Genomic DNA, 20,955 nt, shown 5'->3' on the forward strand with positions numbered 1-20,955 from the left:
TTCAGCATGTGTTGGGATGCTCCATCTGGAGACTAGAAGTGCAAGGCTGTTGATTGTCATGTCTTAATGAAGCTAGTGCTCACTGTGACACTGGAGGCACACAGACTGGGTTCTCTCTGGTCCGAGGTCTAGGCTCCAACCCAGGTAGTGAATGGGTCCGTGAACAGGGCATGGCTAGGATAGGGGAAGGAAGCCTTTTCTCTAAGCAGAGATGGGTATCGATGCTCTTGGATATCCCTTTAGCTGGCTCTCACCAGCAGCCTGTGGGCTTCCACCTTGGTTACTGTCATGGAGGATCATCTAGGAGTAGTTCCTGACTTTAATGAACCTCTGTGACTACTTCTGCTTCAGCCACGGCGGCGGAGGCTGGAGCTGGCAGATTTTTGTTTCTTGCCTGCAACCTGTCTGTGACTTTGATCTGAACCGTCTTCATGCACTGTTACTCCGTTTCTGCCTGTGGCGCGATGCAGCTGTGGGAGTTAGCCCTGCCTGCTGCCCACAAGGATGCAGCGGCTTTGTAGGGAAGATGTTCTGTTGTGGGACGAGCAGGGTTCTGTTGAGCACAGGATAACCTTGTCCCTCTACCCCCACCTTGTAAAGCACCTTGAGGGCAGTGAGACTGAGGTTCTATTTTACAGCTGGAGAAACTAAGGGCTGGAAAGGGTAATTGCCCTTAGACTTGTGACTTCTTTGGGGCAGGGAGTGTATTTGCTCTGGGTTGGGGCAGTGCCCAGCACAGTGAGGTCCTGGCCCATGACTAGGGCTCCTTGGTGCTACTGCAGTACAAATAGAGGGAACATTGTGACAGACTGACAACACATGCCTTACAATATCCTGAATGAACTTCACTGAGGGCTTGTCTCCATTTGGAACACTCCAGTGGCCCAGCTGTAGCGCTTCAGTGTAGACAATACCTCCGCCTGTGGGAGGGGTTCTCCCATCGCGGTAGTTAACCCACCTCCTCAAGGCTAGCGAGGCCAACAGAAGAATTCTTCCATCGACCTCGTGCTGTCTTCACTGGGGGTTAGCTCAGCATGGCTAAAGTCTGACAGGAGTGTAGATTCTTCAAGAAACCCCATTATCTACTAATGACCTACTCTTGGAAACTGCAGCTCAAAGCCCCCTGAACGGTACAAAGTGGGGGGTGTGCTTGTTCTGAGCTGAAGCTGTGATGAACTGGTAATCCCCAGGAACCCTTCGGGTGGGCGTTGAAGGACTGCTCCTGCCAGAATTCATGTGTGGGTTGAGATGAACCCTGGTAAGCTTAGTACCATGTGTGTGGGTTCTTTGATCTTTTTGTAGTGCTGTAGTGCTTTTTACTTGAAGAGTAAAGCAGGCGTGCACAGGAAGTGGTGTGTGGTACCTTCTGATGATGGCGCTGATAGCTGTTAACCTGCTCTGAAGAGAAAAGCCGGTGCCCTTGGATAGTATCTCTGCTGGGACACTGAGGCAGGGAGCTGTGCAGTCTGGAAGTACCCTGGTCAGAATGAAGGGAGACGAGGGTCTCCATGCAGAAAGGTGGTGCTGGGGAGCCGGAAGCCTCTGGGGGCGCTCTTGGCTGGACTGCAGAGGGGGGGATACAGGTGCAGTTGCTCAGAACTGAGACAGGCGTGACTCACCCAAGGCCAGGCAGTCCGTGGCAGATCTGGGAATAGGCCCCAAGTCTCCCAGGCTGGGGCCCTCCACTGAGCTTTGGGTACATGGAAGGAGAATTTCAGGCACACTTGTCCTCTTGGAGCAAGAGCCAGTATCTCTGGTGGAGTTTCCTGTGGGAATGAGCTAACCAACCCCACTGTGTTCCTGCTCCAGGTTCTGGTCTCCACAGCGACGCTGGCCTGGGGTGTGAACCTTCCTGCTCACACGGTCATCATCAAAGGGACGCAGGTGTACAGCCCGGAGAAAGGCCGCTGGACGGAGCTGGGTGCTCTGGACATCCTGCAGGTAAAGTCCTGGCAGTAAAACTGCTCTGACCATCCCTAGCAGGTCCCTCTCCTCTTGGAATCTGCCTCATGAATCCTCCATGTGATCAGCTTCGTGCATTTTGACACCACAGCTGCCACCACTTCCCGTAGCGACGGCTTCGTGTTGGTCACGGATTCCATGACTTTCCATGACTTCTGCAGTGGCCGGTGCGCCTGGCCCGGGAGCCGCCTGAGCAGCCCCTGGGCCAGGCACCCTGGCTGCTGCTGGGCAGTCTTGGGACCCCCCCGCCTCCCAGTAGCAGGAGTTTGGGTGTGGGGGGGCTCAGGGCTGGGGATTGGGGTGCGGGGTAGTGCTTACCTGGGGTGGGGGGTGGATCCTCAGAAGGGCGACAGCAACTCCCCTCCCTCAGCTCCTAGCTCCATGTGTGGCCTCCACCCGCAGGCATCACCCCCACAGCTCTCATTGGCCGCGGTTCCCAGCCAATGGGAGCTGCAGAACCGGAGCTTGGGGCAGAGCAGCAGCGTCGCTTCCCCAGGAGCTGGATAGGGAGCCTGCCCCACCCCGCGGGACCCCCTGGGCCGTCCTCCCAAGGCGCCCCCCTTTTTCCTCCTCCCCCCCCAAAAAAAAGAAAAGTTTTGTTTATTGCCTGTGACCTGTCCATGACTTTTACTAAAAATACCTGTGACAAAACGTAGCCTACCCCACTCTGCCTCCCCCAGCTAGACTATCTTGACTGTCCGATGAGCTGAACCACAGAATAAGTGTGCTGGTAGGAGTAAGGACAGAGGAATGACCCACAGCACCATGTACACCTCCTACTCTGTAGTGGATAGCTGAGCACTGGCTGGCTTGTGGCACAGCGGTTAGGGAAGTGTTCTGTTGTTGGCTAGGCTGAAAGCTCTTCTCTGCATCTGATTAAACCCTTTGTTTGTCCTAGATGCTTGGCCGTGCTGGGAGACCCCAGTACGACACAAAGGGCGAGGGGATCCTCATCACATCGCACGGAGAACTGCAGTATTACCTCTCCCTACTCAACCAGCAGCTCCCTATCGAGAGTCAGATGGTGTCGAAACTGCCAGATATGCTGAATGCAGAGGTGGTGCTGGGGAATGTCCAGAATGCAAAGGTGAGAATGTGGGTGTGTCATCCCTCCCACCCCCCAATTGCACCTTTGTATAGAAATGTTCACAATACACCTGATCTCTGGTCTGGCGGAGAGAAAGGTGCCCTGTCTTCCGTAGCCCTTCCTGGTGGCTTGCTGGACAGACTGCTCGTAAAGGCACAGAACACACTGGCCTGCCCTGGGCAATATCTTGCATCTCCATGTGCCTTCTAGCGCTGCCTGTCTGTAGGGATAGCAGAAAACCCAGCCCTGTCTATATCAAGTATCACTTCCTTTTCAGTGACATGTGCAGATTGTAAAAGCGATGGAGCACACATTCAATCCAGCGTAGGATTGGGGTTTATGTGTAAATCGAAATCGTCTGTAAGTGAAGCATTTTGGCTGTTTCGTGATCTTTGGCTTCCAGTTGTTGCCTGAGCTGGGAAGAGAATAGTGTTCTCAGGCAGCGAGTGAAATGATTTTTGCTCCCTGGTCCAGGATAGGCGCTTAGAGAAATGTATTAGCCCTGAAGGCATTTGCATTAATCTGTGATCTGTCAGTTTCTGGATCTCCGCTTGGTCTTCACAATATTCCCCTGCTTATGGCTAGCTTTCTTGGCTGGAATCTCTTTACATTGCAGCATGGTTTTGTTGGCCTGGATGTCTGAGATGAGCACTCTCTGGCACTTGAATGTGGGGTTCCCAAGCTCTGAGGATAGAGAGCGTTTAATTTGCACTTTATTGGTTCTGCAGATAATGGTCCCTAACTCTAGGACAGGAGGAGTGCAGGAAAGCAGCTCATACTCAGAAGGGTGCAAGTTAAGGTCAGTTATGACAGTCTGCCGGGGTAGGAGCTGCCTCTTCTCTGCTTTCAGTATTTCTAGTTCTGATGTTTCATGAGGCCTCGGACTTTAAAACTGCCCCCAGTTACTTGATCTAGCCGGGGTCACATCATGGTAAGTTTTGGGCCTTGAACCAATGGTCCCCATAACTTCCTGCTCCAGGGGCAGCGGTGTGCCCGCTCAGCTGAAAGATCACTGGCATTGCTGGTTCTCGGTGTCTGTCCGTAGGATGCAGTGAACTGGCTGGGCTATGCCTACCTGTACATCCGAATGCTGCGCTCCCCATCGCTCTATGGGCTCTCTCACGATGACCTGAAGGGAGACCCGTTGCTGGACCAGCGCCGGCTGGATTTGGTTCACACTGCAGCCCTGATGCTAGACAAGAACAATCTTGTGAAGTACGATAAGAAGACGGGGAACTTCCAGGTGAGGCAGGGGACGGGGGTGTGACTCACTGAAGCCAGATGGCTGGGGAGAAGGGTACAAGCTGCCTCCTAGAGGTGACTCCAGATCAGCCACAGTGGGTGTTTGGGGAGCATAGTGGCTGTTGCCTTCCAGCCTGGAGCTCAAGGGAGTCACTGGTCTGAAGGGGGGGCAGGGGGGTTTGAAGTAGCTCCAAATGTCCTCGGGTACACTGCTGCCTCCTTGCTGAGCAAATTCCCATCGTGGCCTGGGTCTCCTTTGCTTTGGAGATAGAAGTAGAGAGGCTGAGGCTGAGGGAGGGAACTATGTCCCTGACACAATGAACCTTCTCCCCATGGCCATTCCTGAGGGACTCTGCTCCACATGTCAGGAGCCTCTGTGCTGGCCAGCTTCATTCTGCATCTTCCAGTGGGCTCCTTTCTGCCTGGCTCAGCCCCCCGATCAGCCAGAGGGGTCTGTGCAAACTGGAGTCAAGTATCGGGGTAGCCGTGTTAGTCTGTATCTACAAAAACAACAAGGAGTCTGGTGGCACCTTAAAGACTAACAGATTTATTTGGGCATAAGCTTTCGTGGGTAAAACCTCACTTCTTCAGATGTGCAAACTGGAGTTACTCCTTCCTCCCTCCCCCAGGTGACTGAGCTGGGCCGCATTGCCAGCCACTACTACATCACCAACGAGACCGTGCAAACCTACAACCAGCTCCTGAAGCCCACCTTGAGTGAAATCGAGCTTTTCCGGGTCTTCTCCCTGTCCTCCGAGTTCAAGAACATCACTGTGCGGGAGGTACGGCTCTGGGACGGGTTGGGAAGGGGGCTTGGTCAGGCAGCAGAGGTGCTCCCAGGATCTTCTCTCCTGTACCCTGGAGGGTTGCCAGGCTGGTTTCCCTGGTTCAGAGGGATTGTGTGCGATGCCCCCAAGCTGGCTTCACCTCCCACCCCTTGTCTCCCCACAGGAAGAGAAGCTGGAGCTCCAGAAGCTGCTGGAGCGGGTCCCAATTCCAGTGAAGGAGAGCATCGAGGAGCCCAGTGCCAAGGTGAGCCGCCCCTCTGCCCGCCCTCCTGAGAAGCCTGGCTCCACGTGAGAGGAGAGCCCTGCGGCACTGAACCCCTCCCTGCTTCTGTTCGGTGGTTTAGGGAATGCTTGATCCTGTTGCTCGGCCTCCCTTCCCTTTTGTGCAGTGTCCTGGACAGGAGCATGGGGGTGGGAAGGAACTGCAGTATCTCCCCCCAGTACTGTTGTACCAGCCCTGACCAGCTAGGAGCTCTTCCTCCCCTCCCACCCCTCTTCCCCAAAGACGGGAGGCTCTCAGCTGGTACACCATCATTGCTTTGATCTAACTCCTGTTCTTGCTGTCTGTAGATCAATGTGCTCCTGCAGGCCTTTATCTCCCAGCTGAAGCTGGAAGGGTTTGCTCTGATGGCAGACATGGTGTACGTCACCCAGGTGAGTGGGAATTCACATGGGTAGAAAATCTGCCACTGTCTCGGAATGACCCCCTCTCTGCCCTGGTGCCCCAGTTTGCAAGGTGGGGATAATGCCTGCTCCTCTGGGGCTGGGAGGGTTAATGTTCGTTAGTTGCTTTGATGACTAATAGGGCTGTGAATTTGTAACGGGGGCTAATTCCTGTGAGGTGCTCATTAATAAATGAATACATGAAAATGACTGCAGGTGAAAGCTAATTTATTTTGGAGAGAGATGACATCCGGGTCTTAGCTCTGCAACAGAGCTTGAATCTGAAATACTGACAGATTAAGTCACCTTAACACACACCAAGTCGCTGGCTGTTGTTGACCCAAAGCTTGCTGGTCACATGGCTGGAGGGTGGAGTAGGTGGGCAGGAGGAGCCGTTTCCCAGATTGGGATAGGAACAGGGCAGTTGGTTGTGAATTGGAAATCCCCAGTGGCTGTGAAAGCCACTGATCCCCCGTGGGCTCTGACAGCTCTCTTGTGTCCCCGCCAGTCTGCCGGGCGTCTAATGCGTGCGATCTTTGAGATTGTCCTGAACCGTGGCTGGGCGCAGCTCACTGACAAGACTCTGAACCTCTGCAAGATGATTGACAAACGCATGTAAGTGAGGGCTCCGTGGTGCTCGGATTTCTGATGTGCCGCCGGCTTACCGCCTATAACCAAGCCAGGTGTCCGACCTGCCCTGGGTGCACCCCTCACCTCCAGGTGCTCTGGCCAGAGAGGCTGGTGGCGACTGGGACGATAGTGAGTGCATGAACGTTGAATGGCACCATAATGAGTTCTCTACAGGCCAGCGAGTGATGTAACCTTAATTCCTGGGACAGTCTGGAGGCCGGCTGTGCTCTATGGAGTTGGCATGGACGCACCTATAGAGCTTGTCTCAGCCAGAGAAGGGGCTGCCTAGTGTGTCATATCCCAGGGCTCTTGGAGTCTGAAATCCATGCTCCACGAATGTGGAAGTGCTGTCAGAGGGCTCTGATTGTAGGGAATGGGGGAGCACAGTCTCTGGGCTCATGGGAATGACTCTTACCCAAGTAGGGGGGAAACATGAGCTGTGGTGGGTGTGGTTGCTTGTAGTGGCACAGTTGAAAAGGCTGGCTTCTTTCTCGGTGCGGGGACATAGGCACATGCCTACAGGTATCCTGATGGCGCTGGATATCCCCTTGCTAACTCCTGCATCCCGCTTGTCCCCATAGGTGGCAGTCCATGTGCCCCCTGCGCCAGTTCAGGAAACTGCCCGAGGAGGTGGTGAAGAAAATCGAGAAGAAGAACTTCCCGTTTGAACGTCTCTATGACCTGAACCACAATGAAATAGGTATAGGAACAGGGGCCTCTGTACCAAGCGGGGCTACTAACGGTCCCTGCATTCGAGCTGCTCACGGCTTTCATCTCTCTGCCTTTGCTTTTCCCCTATGGAGGCCCTGCACTAACTGCAGCAAGAGGGGGGTAGAGGCACTGCTCTTTCGCTTGCCAGTTCCATATTCTCCCAGAGCAAAGGATGTCGGGATTTCGACTGAGGGCAGCTCACGTATTTCCCAGATCAGCGGCCAGGGGGTCACCAGTGTGGTCAGATGTTGGCTGCAGGTGTGTTCTCTCTGCGTGCTGCGTTGACTCTGGCCAGACGGCAGGCTCCGATCACACTGCCCAATAAGCACCGACTCTGTTCGTAGCGAAGGAACTTGGTCAGGTTTATTATCGACGGAGCACAGTATTGGTGCCTTATACTCCATTCATGTATGCCTGTGACAGTGGGACCCAGCTCAGTTAGCAGTGGGACTTTGCACTATCCCCTCCCTGTGAGACCCCTCTTTATACGTCGATACAAACAAGTTCCGTATTGCCCCTCCCATCGCCTTGTACCTGTTGGTTTAATCAGAACATCTCTATCATAGACTATCAGGGTTGGAAGGGACCTCAGGAGGTCATCTAGTCCAACCCCCTGCTCAAAGCAGGACCAATCCCCAGACAGATTTTTACCCCAGTTCTCTAAATGGCCCCCTCAAGGATTGAACTCACAACCCTGGGTTTAGCAGGCCAGTGCTCAAACCACTGAGCTATCCCTCCATCATGCTGTCATCATGACCTTATCTTTAAGATAGGTCAGCATGTTCCTATTATCTGTAGGGAATGTGCTAGTATCGGGGTGTTCCGGTACCCCCCCTTTTGGAATGTGTTTGCGTGTATATTCCTGTACCAGCACTAGCTGGGAATTTGTGTTTCTGCAATATCAGCCCTGCGCTTGCCAGATTCTGTGAGCAGGGCCTGCCTCTTGCTCACAACTTAACTTTGCTTTATAGCAGCAAAGCTTTGACCCCTACTTTAGCCCAGGCCTTTGAGACAAGGCCTTATGTTTCAGGCCTTCTTTCTACTACAACCTACTCCTAGGTTCTGTCTCTGTTCGGTCATTGCCAGGCCTTAGCCTTTCCCTGGGACCAGATGGATGCATCTGTTGCTGGATCTTGTACATCAACTGTAAAGCACCTCAGGGCACCAAACAGCCTTTTGTTTGTACAGCGCCTAGCACAGCAGGGGCTGGATGAGGGCCTGTTGGTGCTACCACAGTACAGATAACGTCCAGGGAATGGGTTTGGCCTGAGAGCAGTGCTGTGGGAACAGATGCCCTCAGATCACAATTCTCTAGATATGAAACAGCCGCTTCTCCTTCAGAATGCCATTGAATTGGAGAAGCACTGAGCGTGTGGGTCCATCCGCTTGTCCGTTCTCTTCCCCCAGTGCTGCCCATAACGTTTGTGTCCCACATTACAGGGGAGCTCATTCGGATGCCCAAGATGGGCAAGACGATCCACAAGTACGTTCATCTGTTCCCAAAGCTGGAGCTGTCGGTCCATCTCCAGCCCATCACCAGGTCCACCCTGAAAGTGGAGCTGACCATCACCCCTGACTTCCAGTGGGATGAGAAGGTGAGAGGCGCCCCCGGAGACACGCAGTCCTGGCTGACCAGGTCACGGGGGAGGGCAGCAGCTTGATGGCAGATTGGAAAACCTGCCATGTGGTGAGCTGCTTGAGTCTGTCCATCCATTTAGCTTGAGAGAAGGTTAAGGGGTGACTTAAGCCGATAAGTCCCTACCTGGGGAAGGTAGGGACTTCCGACATGCATCTGACGAAGTGGGCATTCACCCACGAAAGCTTATGCTCCAGTACATCTGTTAGTCTTAAAGGTGCCACAGGACACTCTGTTGCTTTTTACCTGGGGAAGGAAGATTTAATACGCCTCTGCTCTGGGAATTGTGGGGCCGGTCTCTGGCCTGTGCTATCCAGGAGCTCAGACTGGTGGAGGACAATGGTCCCTTCTGGCCTGGGAACGTGTGAAAATCCAGCTGTGCGGTGGGACGGCGCCTGAGGAGCAGTGTTGCTCTGGAAGAGCTCTAGCTGTGGGCTTGTGGGCAGGGGCCTGTGTGGCCAAGCTTGTCTGTGGCTGGCAGCCCCAGTGCAGGGCGGGTCAGAACAGGAGAGCTCTGGGCGCTGTGCTGCAAAGCTCGCTGCTGTCTCGCCCAGGTGCACGGCTCGTCGGAAGCCTTCTGGATCCTGGTGGAGGATGTGGACAGTGAAGTGATTCTGCACCACGAGTACTTCCTGCTGAAAGCCAAGTACGCCCAGGACGAGCATCTCATCACCTTCTTCGTGCCCGTGTTCGAGCCGCTGCCCCCGCAGTACTTCATCCGGGTGGTCTCAGACCGCTGGCTCTGTGAGTCTCCACCTGCCCGCTGGGCTGGGACGTCTTTGTGCTGTATTGCAGGAGCTGTAGTGGGGGAGATGCTTTGCCAGCCAAGCAGTGGTGGCAGGTGGCCTCTGGAAGGATCTTTTTGTAAGGGAATTTGTAGCCCCTACTTAGGGAGTGGGCTGAACCTTCCCCTGAGGCCCACTGAACTGCACGTGGAACGGGTGGGACACCTGGAGCTGTGAGAGCAGCAAAACCAACACTGGCTCGTGCCCTTGGGACAGAGCACAGGTACCTGCCTCAGTCACTGGCTGGGGAGACCTGCCGCTGTGCATTGTGGGAGGAGAGTGTCAGGCCCAGGCTGGGCCGTGATGATGAATTGCTGGTGGGGAGCAGAGCTGGTGGGGAGTGGCAGCTGAGATCAGTCGGGAGCAAAGGATGGCTTGTCATGGGGGACGGGAGGAATGGGGTGGTGATCATCCCTCCCAGAAGTGGAAGTATTTGCTTTGTGGGAGAAGTTCAGTGCTGGGAGCTGGTATTTCCCCGTGCTAGCAAGGCATTGCAGCACCTGGGCAGTTTCTGAGGATCTCTCATTGCTGCAGTGATCCAGACAGTCCCTGGCCCCACACCCCTAGGCTCCGGGGAGCTCAGACTCTCTGGTATGTCTGACACAGCTATGGCTGATTCGCTGTACAAACTGTTCTGATTCTCTTTCTTTTCCAGCCTGTGAGACGCAGCTGCCTGTGTCCTTCAGGCACCTGATTCTCCCCGAGAAATACCCCCCACCCACAGAGCTCCTGGACCTACAGCCGCTGCCCGTGTCCGCTCTGCGTAACAGTGCCTTTGAGAGCCTCTACCAGGACAAGTTTCCTTTCTTCAACCCCATCCAGACCCAAGGTGGGTACTAGCCCGGCTCCCACCCCAAGCTGCTCCCTGCAGCAGAGTCTGGCATGAGCCCTGGGCTGCTGAGAAGCAGGTAGCCCAGCTCCATGCGTTGGGGAGTGGGGGTGAATGATCCTCTGCATTAGATATCCTGCCCTCTCTCCCTGCCCTGCGCCTTGGGAAAGAGCAGGCTGCTGGGATCTGAACAATTGCCAAACCTTTCTGGCAAACAGAGGAGGCCCAACTGTGGTGACCAAAGGCCAAGACTGTACTTTGCCCTAGCCACGTCTTCACTTCCCAAATGCTGCACTTCAGTAACAGGGATGTCCGGAGCTAAGTAGCTAATACTCCTGGCAGGAGTGGAAGGGATTGTTTCAGGACTTCACCAGCCTCTAACTACTGTTAGGTGTTTACAGTACTGCCCTGCTGCGTGCCTTGGCCAGGAGGGGCCTCCTCTGGGGTGATGGTGCTAGTCTGTCTGCGAGGGCTTTGGCCTGCCAGCAAGGAGGCCAGGGTCATGGGAACCTTGTCCTATCCGCTCTGGGCTGAAATCCCCAAACCGCCTCCGGGCAGCGTGGCTCAGTGGTACTGCGGCAGTTGGGCTCCCTGGGGTAACCAAGGGTTCTGTCTCTCCCCAGTGTTTAACACAGTCTATAACAGCGACGACAATGTGTTCGTGGGCGCCCCCACGGGGAGCGGCAAGACCATCTGTGCCGAGTTCGCCATCCTGAGGATGCTGCTGCAGAACTCAGAGGGGCGCTGTGTCTATATCACCCCCATGGAGGCCCTTGCTGAGCAGGTGAGTCCCCACGGCCCTGTCTCCTAGGCGTGGGTTCAATTCCTCCCCCGGCCCGTGTGCTGGGAACTCCCAGTTCCCCAGGAGAAGATGTGGGGGCCTCTGTCTCTCTGCTCCTGTGCTTGTACTCTGCTGTCCTGCCCCCTCCTTCCCCCCCAAATGTCCCTGTGACCCCGAGGGAGTACAAGGAAACTCCAGGGCGATCCCAGCCAAGCGCTCTGGCCCAGGGCTAACGGCCATGCCTGCTGTGCCCTGGCAGGTCTTCCTCGACTGGTACGAGAAGTTCCAGGAGCGGCTCGGTAAGAAAGTGGTCCTGTTGACGGGGGAGACCAGCACGGATCTCAAGCTGCTGGGCAAGGGCAACATCATCATCAGCACCCCCGAGAAGTGGGACATCCTGTCCCGGCGCTGGAAGCAGCGCAAGAACGTCCAGAACGTCAACCTCTTCATCGTGGACGAAGTGCACCTCATCGGGGGCGAGAATGGGGTAGGAGGCCGAGGGGGCTGGGCTGCCTGGGCGCACCGGGGGAGCCCCGCCGGCTCCCCGTACCTCAACCTGGAGCAGTGCCCAGAGAAAGGGGTCGGGGGGAGCTAGACCACCGGGGTGGCTAATCTCATCCCTGCTGCATGATGTACCGGGACAAAAAGCTGTTCCAGGGCTACCCCCTGGAGCGAAGTCCTGCTAGGAGCGTACCCCTAGCACTTAAAGGCCAGCAGCTACAGGGTTAAGTGGGTGGCGAGATTGGGTCTGAAAGGCCAGTGGAGGTGGGGAGGAAGGGGTAAGTCCTGCAGCTGGCTAGGAGCTGGGGATCTCCACAGAGGCCATGGGAGCCTGGGACGGCCCTTCTGCAGCACTGATGGTTATCGCTGAGTGGCTGCTTGGTGCAGGGGCTGGGGAGAGGGCACAGGCTGACAGGCTCTCCCCCCCCCCCCCCCCCCCCCCCCCCCCGCTGTAACCTGCCCACGTGTCCATCCGCAGCCCGTGCTGGAGGTGATCTGTTCCCGGATGCGCTACATCTCCTCCCAGATCGAGCGGCCCATCCGCATCGTGGCCCTCAGCTCCTCGCTGTCCAACGCGAAGGATGTCGCTCACTGGCTGGGCTGCAGCGCCACGTCAACCTTCAACTTCCATCCCAACGTGCGCCCCGTGCCCCTGGAGCTGCACATTCAGGTAGGGACCCGGGAGGAGCCCCCCACCCCGGAGCTTTGGTCAGGGGCTTCACCATTCACTGCCGGCTTCTCTCTTCTACTCAGGGCTTCAACATCAGCCACACGCAGACCCGCCTGCTGTCCATGGCCAAGCCGGTCTATCATGCCATCATGAAGCACTCCCCCAAAAAGCCGGTCATTGTCTTTGTCCCGTCACGCAAGCAGACGCGCCTCACGGCCATAGACATCCTCACCACCTGTGCCTCCGATGTGCAGAGGCAGAGGTACTAGGGCGGGAGGGGAGGACTGGGCGGGCATTCGGGGTTTTCTCCCTCGTCTCTTCTCTGACTCTTCCCAGTGGAGAGGCCCATGGGGGCGAGGGGAATGCGTCCTGATCACTTGTGCTCACTGAACATGCTGTGATCCACCCTATAGGGGTGTGTAATCAGTCCCACTGGCCCGACGATTCCTCTTAGAGCCACTGTCTCCCTGGCCTCCACCTGCATGTTCAGCCACCTTCCCTCTCCGTGCCGGACTCCTGTGTGCTGTTAGAAAGCCGCTGCGTTCCATCCCAGAGGTGGCTGCCTTTCAGGCTGGGTTAAGTGACCTGTGTGTGTCTCATCTAATTCCCCCAGGCGGCACGGAGCTAGGCACAGACCCTGTGAGGCGGGCGCTATAGAATAAGGGTGTGTTACGTTAGACTCCCTGTATCGACAGGGAAATGGAGGCACAGGGGTGAAATGACGTAATGTGGGTCCGTAGTCAGTAGCTGAGCCAGCACCAGAACCCAGGTGTCCGGGCTCTTGGTCCCCTGCTCTGAAGGCTGCAGCTCCGAGAGCTGGGAATGGCCCTGCTGCCTGCTCTAGCCAGTTGATCCCACTGACGGGGCGTGAAGACGTAGTGCCTGCGTGTGAGTGCTGCTTCGGGGCGGGCGGGGCTCTTCGCTGGGCCCTGATGGCTTCTCCCCGCAGGTTCCTGCACTGCACAGAGAAGGACTTGGGGCCGTACCTGGACAAGCTGAGCGACGGCACCCTCAAGGAGACGCTGCTCAACGGCGTTGGCTACCTACACGAGGGGCTGACAGCCATGGAACGGCGCGTGGTGGAGCAGCTGTTCGGCTCTGGTAAAGGGAGCGAACGGGGGCGTGAGCCGCCATACGTTGCTGTCGTCCCCACCCTGGAGCGGGGCAAAGGAGGCCTGGAGGTGGTGGCCTGCCAAAGCCACAGTGGCAGAGCTATGGAGAGACCCCTGGGAGTCTGGACTCCCAGCCCTGTGCTCAGCTCGCTGGATCCCCCTGCCTCCTCTTTGTGACCCATTGCCCAGTGACAGCTTTACCCCCAAACCAAGTGGGGCTGGCCAGGAGGGCTTGGGCGGAGCTCCATACACAGCATTGGCACGGTGGGGCTCATGCTACTTGCAGGGGACAGTGAGGGGCTACTGCTCAGTGCACAGGTTGGCCCTGGGCCTGAGAGCAAAGGGCCCATGTCAGGTCCCCACCCCCGTTCCCAAATGGGGGTTCTGCTGGCATGCACGGCCACAGTCAGCTTGCTTCCCCCTGCCCAGGGTTTGCTTGTGAAACATCCTGCAGCTTTCTGGCTGACTGCTCCTTGCTCGCCCTTAGGCGCTGTCCAGGTGGTGGTGGCCTCTCGGAGCCTGTGCTGGGGCATGAACGTAGCCGCTCACCTGGTGATCATCATGGACACTCAGTACTATAACGGCAAGATTCATGCGTGAGTATCCCTGAGCACATGGGGGAGGAGACCTCTCTGTGCCTACAGTAGGTGGGTGGAGGAGGGAGTGGCTCGTGAATGAGGGGATTGTCCTGAGGTGCCCCGCCCCTCTCTGGCGGTCAGGGGTGTGTCAGGCACTGCCAGCGATGGAGTACTGCAGACAGGACACTCTCTCCTTTGTCTCAGGTATGTGGATTACCCTATCTACGACGTGCTGCAGATGGTGGGCCATGCCAATCGCCCCCTGCAGGATGATGAGGGGCGCTGCGTTATTATGTGCCAGGGATCCAAGAAGGTGAGTGAAGCGAGGGGCGCGTGTGTGTTGTACCTCCCGGCTAGGGCACGGATTCCCTATCCCAGCTGTGGTCAGATTGGCCCAAGCCTCCGTCTTGGGAACAGACTAACTTGGCTCAAGTGCTGCAGTGGGCAAAACCCCATGCCCTGCTATAGCTCCCTGGCACTTTACAAACCAGACCTCGGCCGTCATTTCTGGGGGCGAGGGACAGTGCACAGCACTGCAGCCTGGCTTAGGACGGGTGCACTGTCTGCACTGTAGTCCCACTGGAGAGGGAAAATAATTCCCCAGAGGGCACTGACCCCCGCATTCCGAACACCTCCACCCCTTCTGACTTGTTTCCTGGGCTGGTGCATGGTCTGCAGCCCCTCCTCCGACTCCACGCGTGAGCTCCCGGAGCTATCCAGGACCTGGATGGCCGTGCTGCTCCGGTGTGCCACTGAAGAGGGATACTCTTGTGGGGTGAGGGCGAATCTGTCCAAAGTGGAAGGGGTCACTTTCTCCTGAGTTTCACGCCTGCTTTGTCTGGTTCCATTCTCCCTGCTGCAGGATTTCTTCAAGAAGTTCCTGTACGAACCCCTCCCGGTGGAGTCGCACCTGGATCACTGCATGCATGACCACTTCAATGCTGAGATTGTCACCAAGACCATCGAGAACAAGCAGGATGCTGTGGACTACCTCACCTGGACCTTCCTGTACCGCAGGATGACCCAGAACCCCAACTACTACAACCTGCAAGGTGAGCCGCGCGAGATGGAGGAAGCTGACTGCGTTGGAGTGAGGATATGAGGAGCCTCTGGACAGCTGGCATTTTTAGCGCTAACCCGTTCTCTCTGGCTGGCTTAGGGCAGCCTGGCAGTTCCCCAAGCATTGCAAAGCCCCTCTGCTGTGCTGCCTTATCTGATCTGCCTCTTGTGTTTGCAGGGGTATCTCACAGACACCTGTCAGACCACCTGTCCGAGCTGGTGGAGCAGACCCTTAGTGACCTGGAGCAGTCCAAGTGCATCAGCATCGAGGATGAGATGGACGTGGCGCCCCTCAACCTGGGCATGATCGCAGCCTATTACTACATTAACTACACCACGATCGGTGAGGGACCCACCCGGGAGGGCAGCCAGGCAGCACATATTGCTGCTCCTGGCCTGGAAGGGAGAGCAGTGAGCTCTCACCTTCTCCAGTGGGGGGGTGTTGGCCTGTCAGCCTTGCAGTGTGCTCATCCTGGTGGGTGGGGGTCACAGCTGGGGGTGGGGGGGCGCTCTCGCTGATGCTGCATAGAAAGATCTGTTCCTGGGACACTTGATTCGGTGCCTCTAAGCCAGCCCAGCAGCAGATGGATCTGTTCCCAGACACTGGGGTCTCCTGCCGCTGCCAGGCTCCCCCTGACCCCTCTCCCTGCCTTGGCTTCCCTAGAGCTCTTCAGCATGTCTCTGAATGCCAAGACCAAGGTGCGAGGGCTGATTGAAATCATCTCCAACGCTGCTGAGTACGAGAACATCCCCATCAGGCACCACGAGGATAACCTCCTGCGGCAGGTGAGTGCCGGGCTCCATACCCAGCGGCCTAGATTCTAGGTCTAAGCTAGATCAGTGACTAGCTGCTCACTCGGACGCTTGAACGAACGGGTTGTCCAGACCGTGCAGGGGCAGCTGTTGTGGCCCTGAAGTTGGAGTCTCAGAAGGCCAGGCATCCCCAGCCGCTGTACGAGAGCACCGTTCTCTGGCGGTGCTGTGGTGCTTTGGCTGTCAGCTCCTAGGTTAGATCATTCCTGGAGTAGTTGCTGGGGTATTCAGGAGAGTCTCTGGGGATCTGTTCCCCTGGGTGAGGTGCAGTGGGTTATGTAGCCAGCTCGGCAGTAGGATACAGCCCGCGGGAAGCTGGATCTAGTTGTTACAGCACTGGATGGATGATGGACATAGGCTCTGCTTGGCCGTGCCAGGCTCTCTGCTTCAAATGGCCAAAGAGCCAACTTGGCTTCTCTCTCTCTCTCTTCCCAGCTGGCGCAGAAAGTCCCTCATAAACTGAATAACCCCAAGTTCAACGACCCCCACGTCAAGACCAACCTGCTGCTGCAGGCTCACCTGTCCCGCATGCAGCTGAGCGCTGAGCTGCAGTCTGACACGGAGGAGATCCTCAGCAAGGTGTGGGGGGAGGCGGTGCCCACATTGCTTGAGGTGGGGTGGGCGCTCAGTGGGGCTCTTTCAGAGCTTAGAACTGAGTGGAGTGGTCGGGCCCATAACTACCTGCCTTCCTGGGGGGAGGGGCGGAGCTTCCTCTCCTGGGGGCGAGGCTGGCATGTGCGGAAGGGCCGGGGGCTGAGCTAGCTGATGTCTGTGTCCCTATACTGCACTCCTCGCCATTCCCCGGCATGACGGCTCTCTCCCCGTCCAGGCAATTCGCCTGATCCAGGCCTGCGTGGATGTTCTGTCCAGCAACGGCTGGCTCAGCCCGGCCCTGGCGGCCATGGAGCTGGCCCAGATGGTTACCCAGGCCATGTGGTCGAAGGACTCATACCTGAAGCAGCTGCCTCACTTCACTTCGGAGCACATCAAGCGCTGCACGGACAAGGTGAGAGCGGGGGAGGGGGACTGGGGAATTCTGGGTGGGGGCGCCCCAGAGCCTGGCTAGATGCAGACGTCAGCCCTTGTTTTTGTGAAATGGGTTGAACGTTTTTTGCTGCACCAGCTGCATTTCAGTCGGTACGTGGGTAACCTCTTCCCCTGTTGCTCCAGCCCTGGCCTTTTAGGGTGGAGAGCGCCAGGCTCTTGGCGCTGGTGCCAAAGGCTGCAGTTGAAGCCTGGTGCTGGCGCCCTGCCCGGTGTAGGGAGCTGGTGCAGGCTGTGTTCCTGGCACTGCAGACAGCACAGGGCGTGTTCTAAAGCCCCGAGGGTTTGCTCAATGCCTGCACTGTGTGTGCTTCGTTGCAGGGGGTGGAGAGCGTCTTCGACATCATGGAGATGGAGGACGAGGACCGCAACGGCCTGCTGCAGCTCTCTGACGCCCAGATCGCTGACGTGGCCCGTTTCTGCAACCGATACCCTAACATCGAGCTCTCCTACGAGGTGGTGGAAAAGGAGAGTATCCGCAGGTGAGCTGGGAGCTGCCTGCAGCGAGTGCCAGGGAAGGGATTGGCAGAGCCATTGGCATCCCTGGGTGCCGAATCCAGGCGCTGGGGAGGCAACTGGACCTTGCTTACCTCTTGTTTCTGTCTGCAGCGGAGGGCCGGTGGTGGTGCTGGTGCAGCTGGAGCGAGAGGAGGAGGTCACGGGACCTGTCATTGCTCCCCTCTTTCCCCAGGTATGTTGGCGTGCTTGCAGAGGGAACTGCTGCCTTCGTGGCTGTGACTGGCTGAGCCACCCGACAGCTAGGATGGGGCTGGGGCAGCCGAGGTCCCCACAGACCCCCCTGGAACAGAGCTGGCCGGGAAGCCCTCGCTGGCTGGGGGAGCTGCACTGGGCCCTTGAGCAGGATGACTCTCTGGGCTCCTCGCTGGCCAGCCTGGTTGTAACTGCAGGGCGGGGGGGTGGAACATAGCTAGGGGAGCTCCTCCCTCCATTGCGGGCAGGGACTGTTAACCGCTGGTTGTTTCCTCTGCAGAAACGTGAGGAGGGCTGGTGGGTGGTGATCGGAGACTCCAAATCCAACAGCCTCATTTCCATCAAGAGGCTGACCCTGCAGCAGAAGGCTAAGGTGAGCTATGGTGTGGAGGGAGGGGGACTTCGTGCAGCCCTGCTGCGGGGGCATTGGCACTTCCGGGCTGCCTGCCAGCAGGGTCCCTGGCAGTGGGCGGGTGCTAGATCAAACCAACCTGTGACATTCCACTGTCATTTCAGTGTCCCTGAGAAGGGCTGTCCTGCCCCCAGCTGTAGCGCGCACAGCACACCAGGCCAGCCCTCCTGTGACTTGGAGGACACCTGGCTTAGCGCCTGACGCAGCCCTGCGAGTGAGGGCTGGGAATTGTGACTCATACACGCAGGCTCGCATGCGTATCAATAGCAGTGTAGCCATGGCCGGGGAGGCATGACCTGAGAATGAGGGTGTCTTGGTTCTGCCACTACCTCAGCGTGACCTTGGGCAAGTCGCAGCCCCCCGCCTCAGTTTCCCCATTTCACCTGGGGCTAATGCCTAGCTCACAGGGAGTGCTGATTCTGACCCAGAGGGACAGGGCACGTCACCCCGTACGCTAGACACACAAGATCTGAGCCCCTGGGAAGCCCCCTCCCCTGCCCAGCGCTAGCCCCTTTGCCCAGCTACCAGCTCACAAATGCCTTTGTTTGTTTAGGTGAAACTGGATTTTGTGGCCCCAGCCACAGGCGCCCACAACTACACCCTCTACTTCATGAGCGACGCCTACATGGGCTGTGACCAGGAGTATAAATTCAGTGTGGACGTGAAGGAGGCAGAGAGCGACAGCGACTCAGACTGAGCTGGGCCTTAGCCAAAGCTGGCCTGGGCCTCCCTGCCTGGTAGCGGAGACCTGGGCGCAGCTGAGGCATCCCCAGTGGTTCCAAGGGAACAGCGGGTACAGCTTTGGCATTTGTTTTAATGTGTCCGTGTGAGAGTGTGGGCAGCACTGGGCCCTTCCCCCAGTGTAGTGGGGCCTGCGGGACTGCCTGCTTCTGTGCTGGCTGTGTGGGGCGACCTGGCCTGTTTAAATCATAACCTCCCCTGCAGCTCTGAGCTGCCCCATTCCTCACTGCTGCTGGGGCCGGTAGCACCAGCGAGGACAGCCCGTGGCGTGTGCAGGAGACTTCTCACCTCGCTGAGCCTGTGTTTCAGATGCCGATGGCTAAGCAGCCAAGCTTTGTACAGTGGTTTTAGAGGGGGGCAGGGTCAAGGACCTTGGCCTCAATAAAGCTCTTTAGAAACAACCTCCAGTCCCTGGTGTCCTGCGGAATAACTTGCTGGGGGTGCGTGTCTCATCCTGGTTTGTTCCTGTTGCCTGGAGCCTCCATGCCCAGGCACTGGCTGTTGGGAGGAATTATGACTAGCGAACAGAGGGCGTGAGTGGCATCCCAGCCCTAGAGCTCTCCCACTTCCTCAGAGGCCCATCTCACCACACTCTGGGGGGGACTTGCTCATGCCTGAACCCTTGGTGGCTCCGGCCCTGTATCCCAGCTGGGGACCGGAGCCGTCCTCTCATTGTTCTGTGTTTCCTAGCCCTATGGCAGCAGCTCCAGCCCAGTTCCCCTGCCAGTACTGGCTGCTGGGGGCAGATGTGATGGGGTGGCTGTATCTCGAGTGAGACACCTGGGCTCCATTCCTAGCTGTGCCCCTGCTCTGCCCCATGTGTAAAACAGGGAGAACTTGCCTTTGCAAAGCCCCATAACCCAAAGGAACGCCGCCATCCCACAGCCAGCCTGAAGTGCTGGCCCCTCTAAGAGTCTATTAAGACACTAGCAGCATCTTGCCTTCAAGAACCTCAAGCACTCAAGGCTGACAGCGTGTCCAAGCCCTGCTCCTAGCTGGAGTGCTGGCAGAGGCTGGCACCCACTTGTCCAATCTAACACAAGTCCAACTCAGCCTGTTCATAACATTGTTTGAAAGTCAGCACAAGGTGAAGACAGATGAGGCTAAGCTGGATTGTCTGGGCTCACAGGCCGGTGCTTAGGGCTCCTGGTAGTCACAGGATGATACAACTGGGGCCATGCACATTTTGTTGTTTCTGAGCCTGGGTGCATTGCACAGCCCAGGGCTCTGCATCCCCACCAGCTCCCAGGGGCCACCCTCCCCTCCCCCTCTCTGCCGTATGCCACTTGGCTTTGGCTGGGGGGTCGGTCAGCAGGTGAAATGCTAGTGGGAGGGTGGCCGAGCAGACTATGGCCTGGCAGAAGGTGTTAACACGGACTGCAGCTGGCTTTGCTCTTCAGCCAGCTGTGCCTGTGCCTCACACAGGAGGGGGGGGCTCTGTCTCCCTCCCATGTTTACAGGCACCAGCCCCTGAAACTCTGAGTTGAGTTGTTCCAGCCAGCCAGGCCACCAGCTCTGCCAGCGTGTTAAAGGTACCACAGGGAGGAAGTGTCCGCTGAGATCGCTAGCGGGGCTGTGGTCACTCAGTGGAAGCAGTTTGATGATCCTAGTTGCCCTCAGGCTGAGTCCCACCTTGACACTGTTGTCCTGGCCAGGCCAGGGGAAATGAACCAGGGACCATACTGAACTGCTCAATGTAATAGAGAGCAACGGTTTTATCAGCTTGTGCCTGGTTGGGACCAAGACCACCCCTGCTCCCAACCCAACCAATCACAAACCAGAGCGCTACGTCCCACAGCCCTGCTCCCCTAGCACTGCTGCTCTGGGAGGCTCCCAAAGGCCACCTCAGCAACCTCATTTCCAGCCGGACTCCCCAAGAACGCTGCTTGGCCCAGGGGCCTGCTGGAGACATCTGGCTCTAAGCCCAGTTGATACCACAGCTGAGCACATCACCAGGGGAATGAAGCGGAGCCAGGATTTGGGGGGATAGCTCATGATTATTTATTAGAACGCTTCAATCACAGATTGACAAGGCAGCAGGCAGCCCCCTCCTTCCCTCCACACCACCCTGGGTCAAGAACAGCCCCTGCCAGTGAAACCCTCAGCTAGGAAATGCCAGTTTCCCATGTAATGGCCAGAACAGGGACCAGCTCCAGAACCGGTCCTGCCCCTGGCTCGTTTCAGGGAGTTGCACTGTTGC

The 20,955-nt window shown here is 57.2% G+C and overlaps 1 protein-coding gene across 1 annotated transcript in view; it reads left to right on the plus strand.

Annotated features, from left to right (window-relative positions):
- The window catches only part of LOC112114925 (U5 small nuclear ribonucleoprotein 200 kDa helicase), a 40,061-nt gene extending 20,991 nt beyond the window's left edge, over window positions 1-19,070 (plus strand). The window contains exons 19-45 of the mRNA XM_024211845.2: window positions 1,810-1,941; window positions 2,861-3,049; window positions 4,095-4,292; window positions 4,921-5,073; window positions 5,243-5,323; window positions 5,650-5,733; window positions 6,251-6,357; window positions 6,954-7,072; window positions 8,524-8,678; window positions 9,274-9,463; window positions 10,160-10,333; window positions 10,957-11,117; window positions 11,374-11,601; window positions 12,094-12,285; window positions 12,369-12,547; window positions 13,235-13,386; window positions 13,885-13,993; window positions 14,180-14,288; window positions 14,838-15,027; window positions 15,213-15,377; window positions 15,699-15,820; window positions 16,283-16,426; window positions 16,677-16,853; window positions 17,213-17,373; window positions 17,501-17,582; window positions 17,883-17,975; window positions 18,568-19,070. Coding sequence (XP_024067613.1) covers window positions 1,810-1,941; window positions 2,861-3,049; window positions 4,095-4,292; window positions 4,921-5,073; window positions 5,243-5,323; window positions 5,650-5,733; window positions 6,251-6,357; window positions 6,954-7,072; window positions 8,524-8,678; window positions 9,274-9,463; window positions 10,160-10,333; window positions 10,957-11,117; window positions 11,374-11,601; window positions 12,094-12,285; window positions 12,369-12,547; window positions 13,235-13,386; window positions 13,885-13,993; window positions 14,180-14,288; window positions 14,838-15,027; window positions 15,213-15,377; window positions 15,699-15,820; window positions 16,283-16,426; window positions 16,677-16,853; window positions 17,213-17,373; window positions 17,501-17,582; window positions 17,883-17,975; window positions 18,568-18,711 — 3,990 coding nt within the window. The 3' untranslated portion in view covers window positions 18,712-19,070. The remainder of the gene's footprint in view (window positions 1-1,809; window positions 1,942-2,860; window positions 3,050-4,094; window positions 4,293-4,920; window positions 5,074-5,242; window positions 5,324-5,649; window positions 5,734-6,250; window positions 6,358-6,953; window positions 7,073-8,523; window positions 8,679-9,273; window positions 9,464-10,159; window positions 10,334-10,956; window positions 11,118-11,373; window positions 11,602-12,093; window positions 12,286-12,368; window positions 12,548-13,234; window positions 13,387-13,884; window positions 13,994-14,179; window positions 14,289-14,837; window positions 15,028-15,212; window positions 15,378-15,698; window positions 15,821-16,282; window positions 16,427-16,676; window positions 16,854-17,212; window positions 17,374-17,500; window positions 17,583-17,882; window positions 17,976-18,567) is intronic.
- The last annotated feature ends 1,885 nt before the right edge of the window (window positions 19,071-20,955 follow it).

Source organism: Terrapene carolina, unplaced genomic scaffold (assembly GCF_002925995.2).
Source record: "Terrapene carolina triunguis isolate 2854851 unplaced genomic scaffold, T_m_triunguis-2.0 Scaffold49, whole genome shotgun sequence".
Taxonomy (NCBI): Eukaryota; Metazoa; Chordata; order Testudines; family Emydidae; genus Terrapene; species Terrapene triunguis.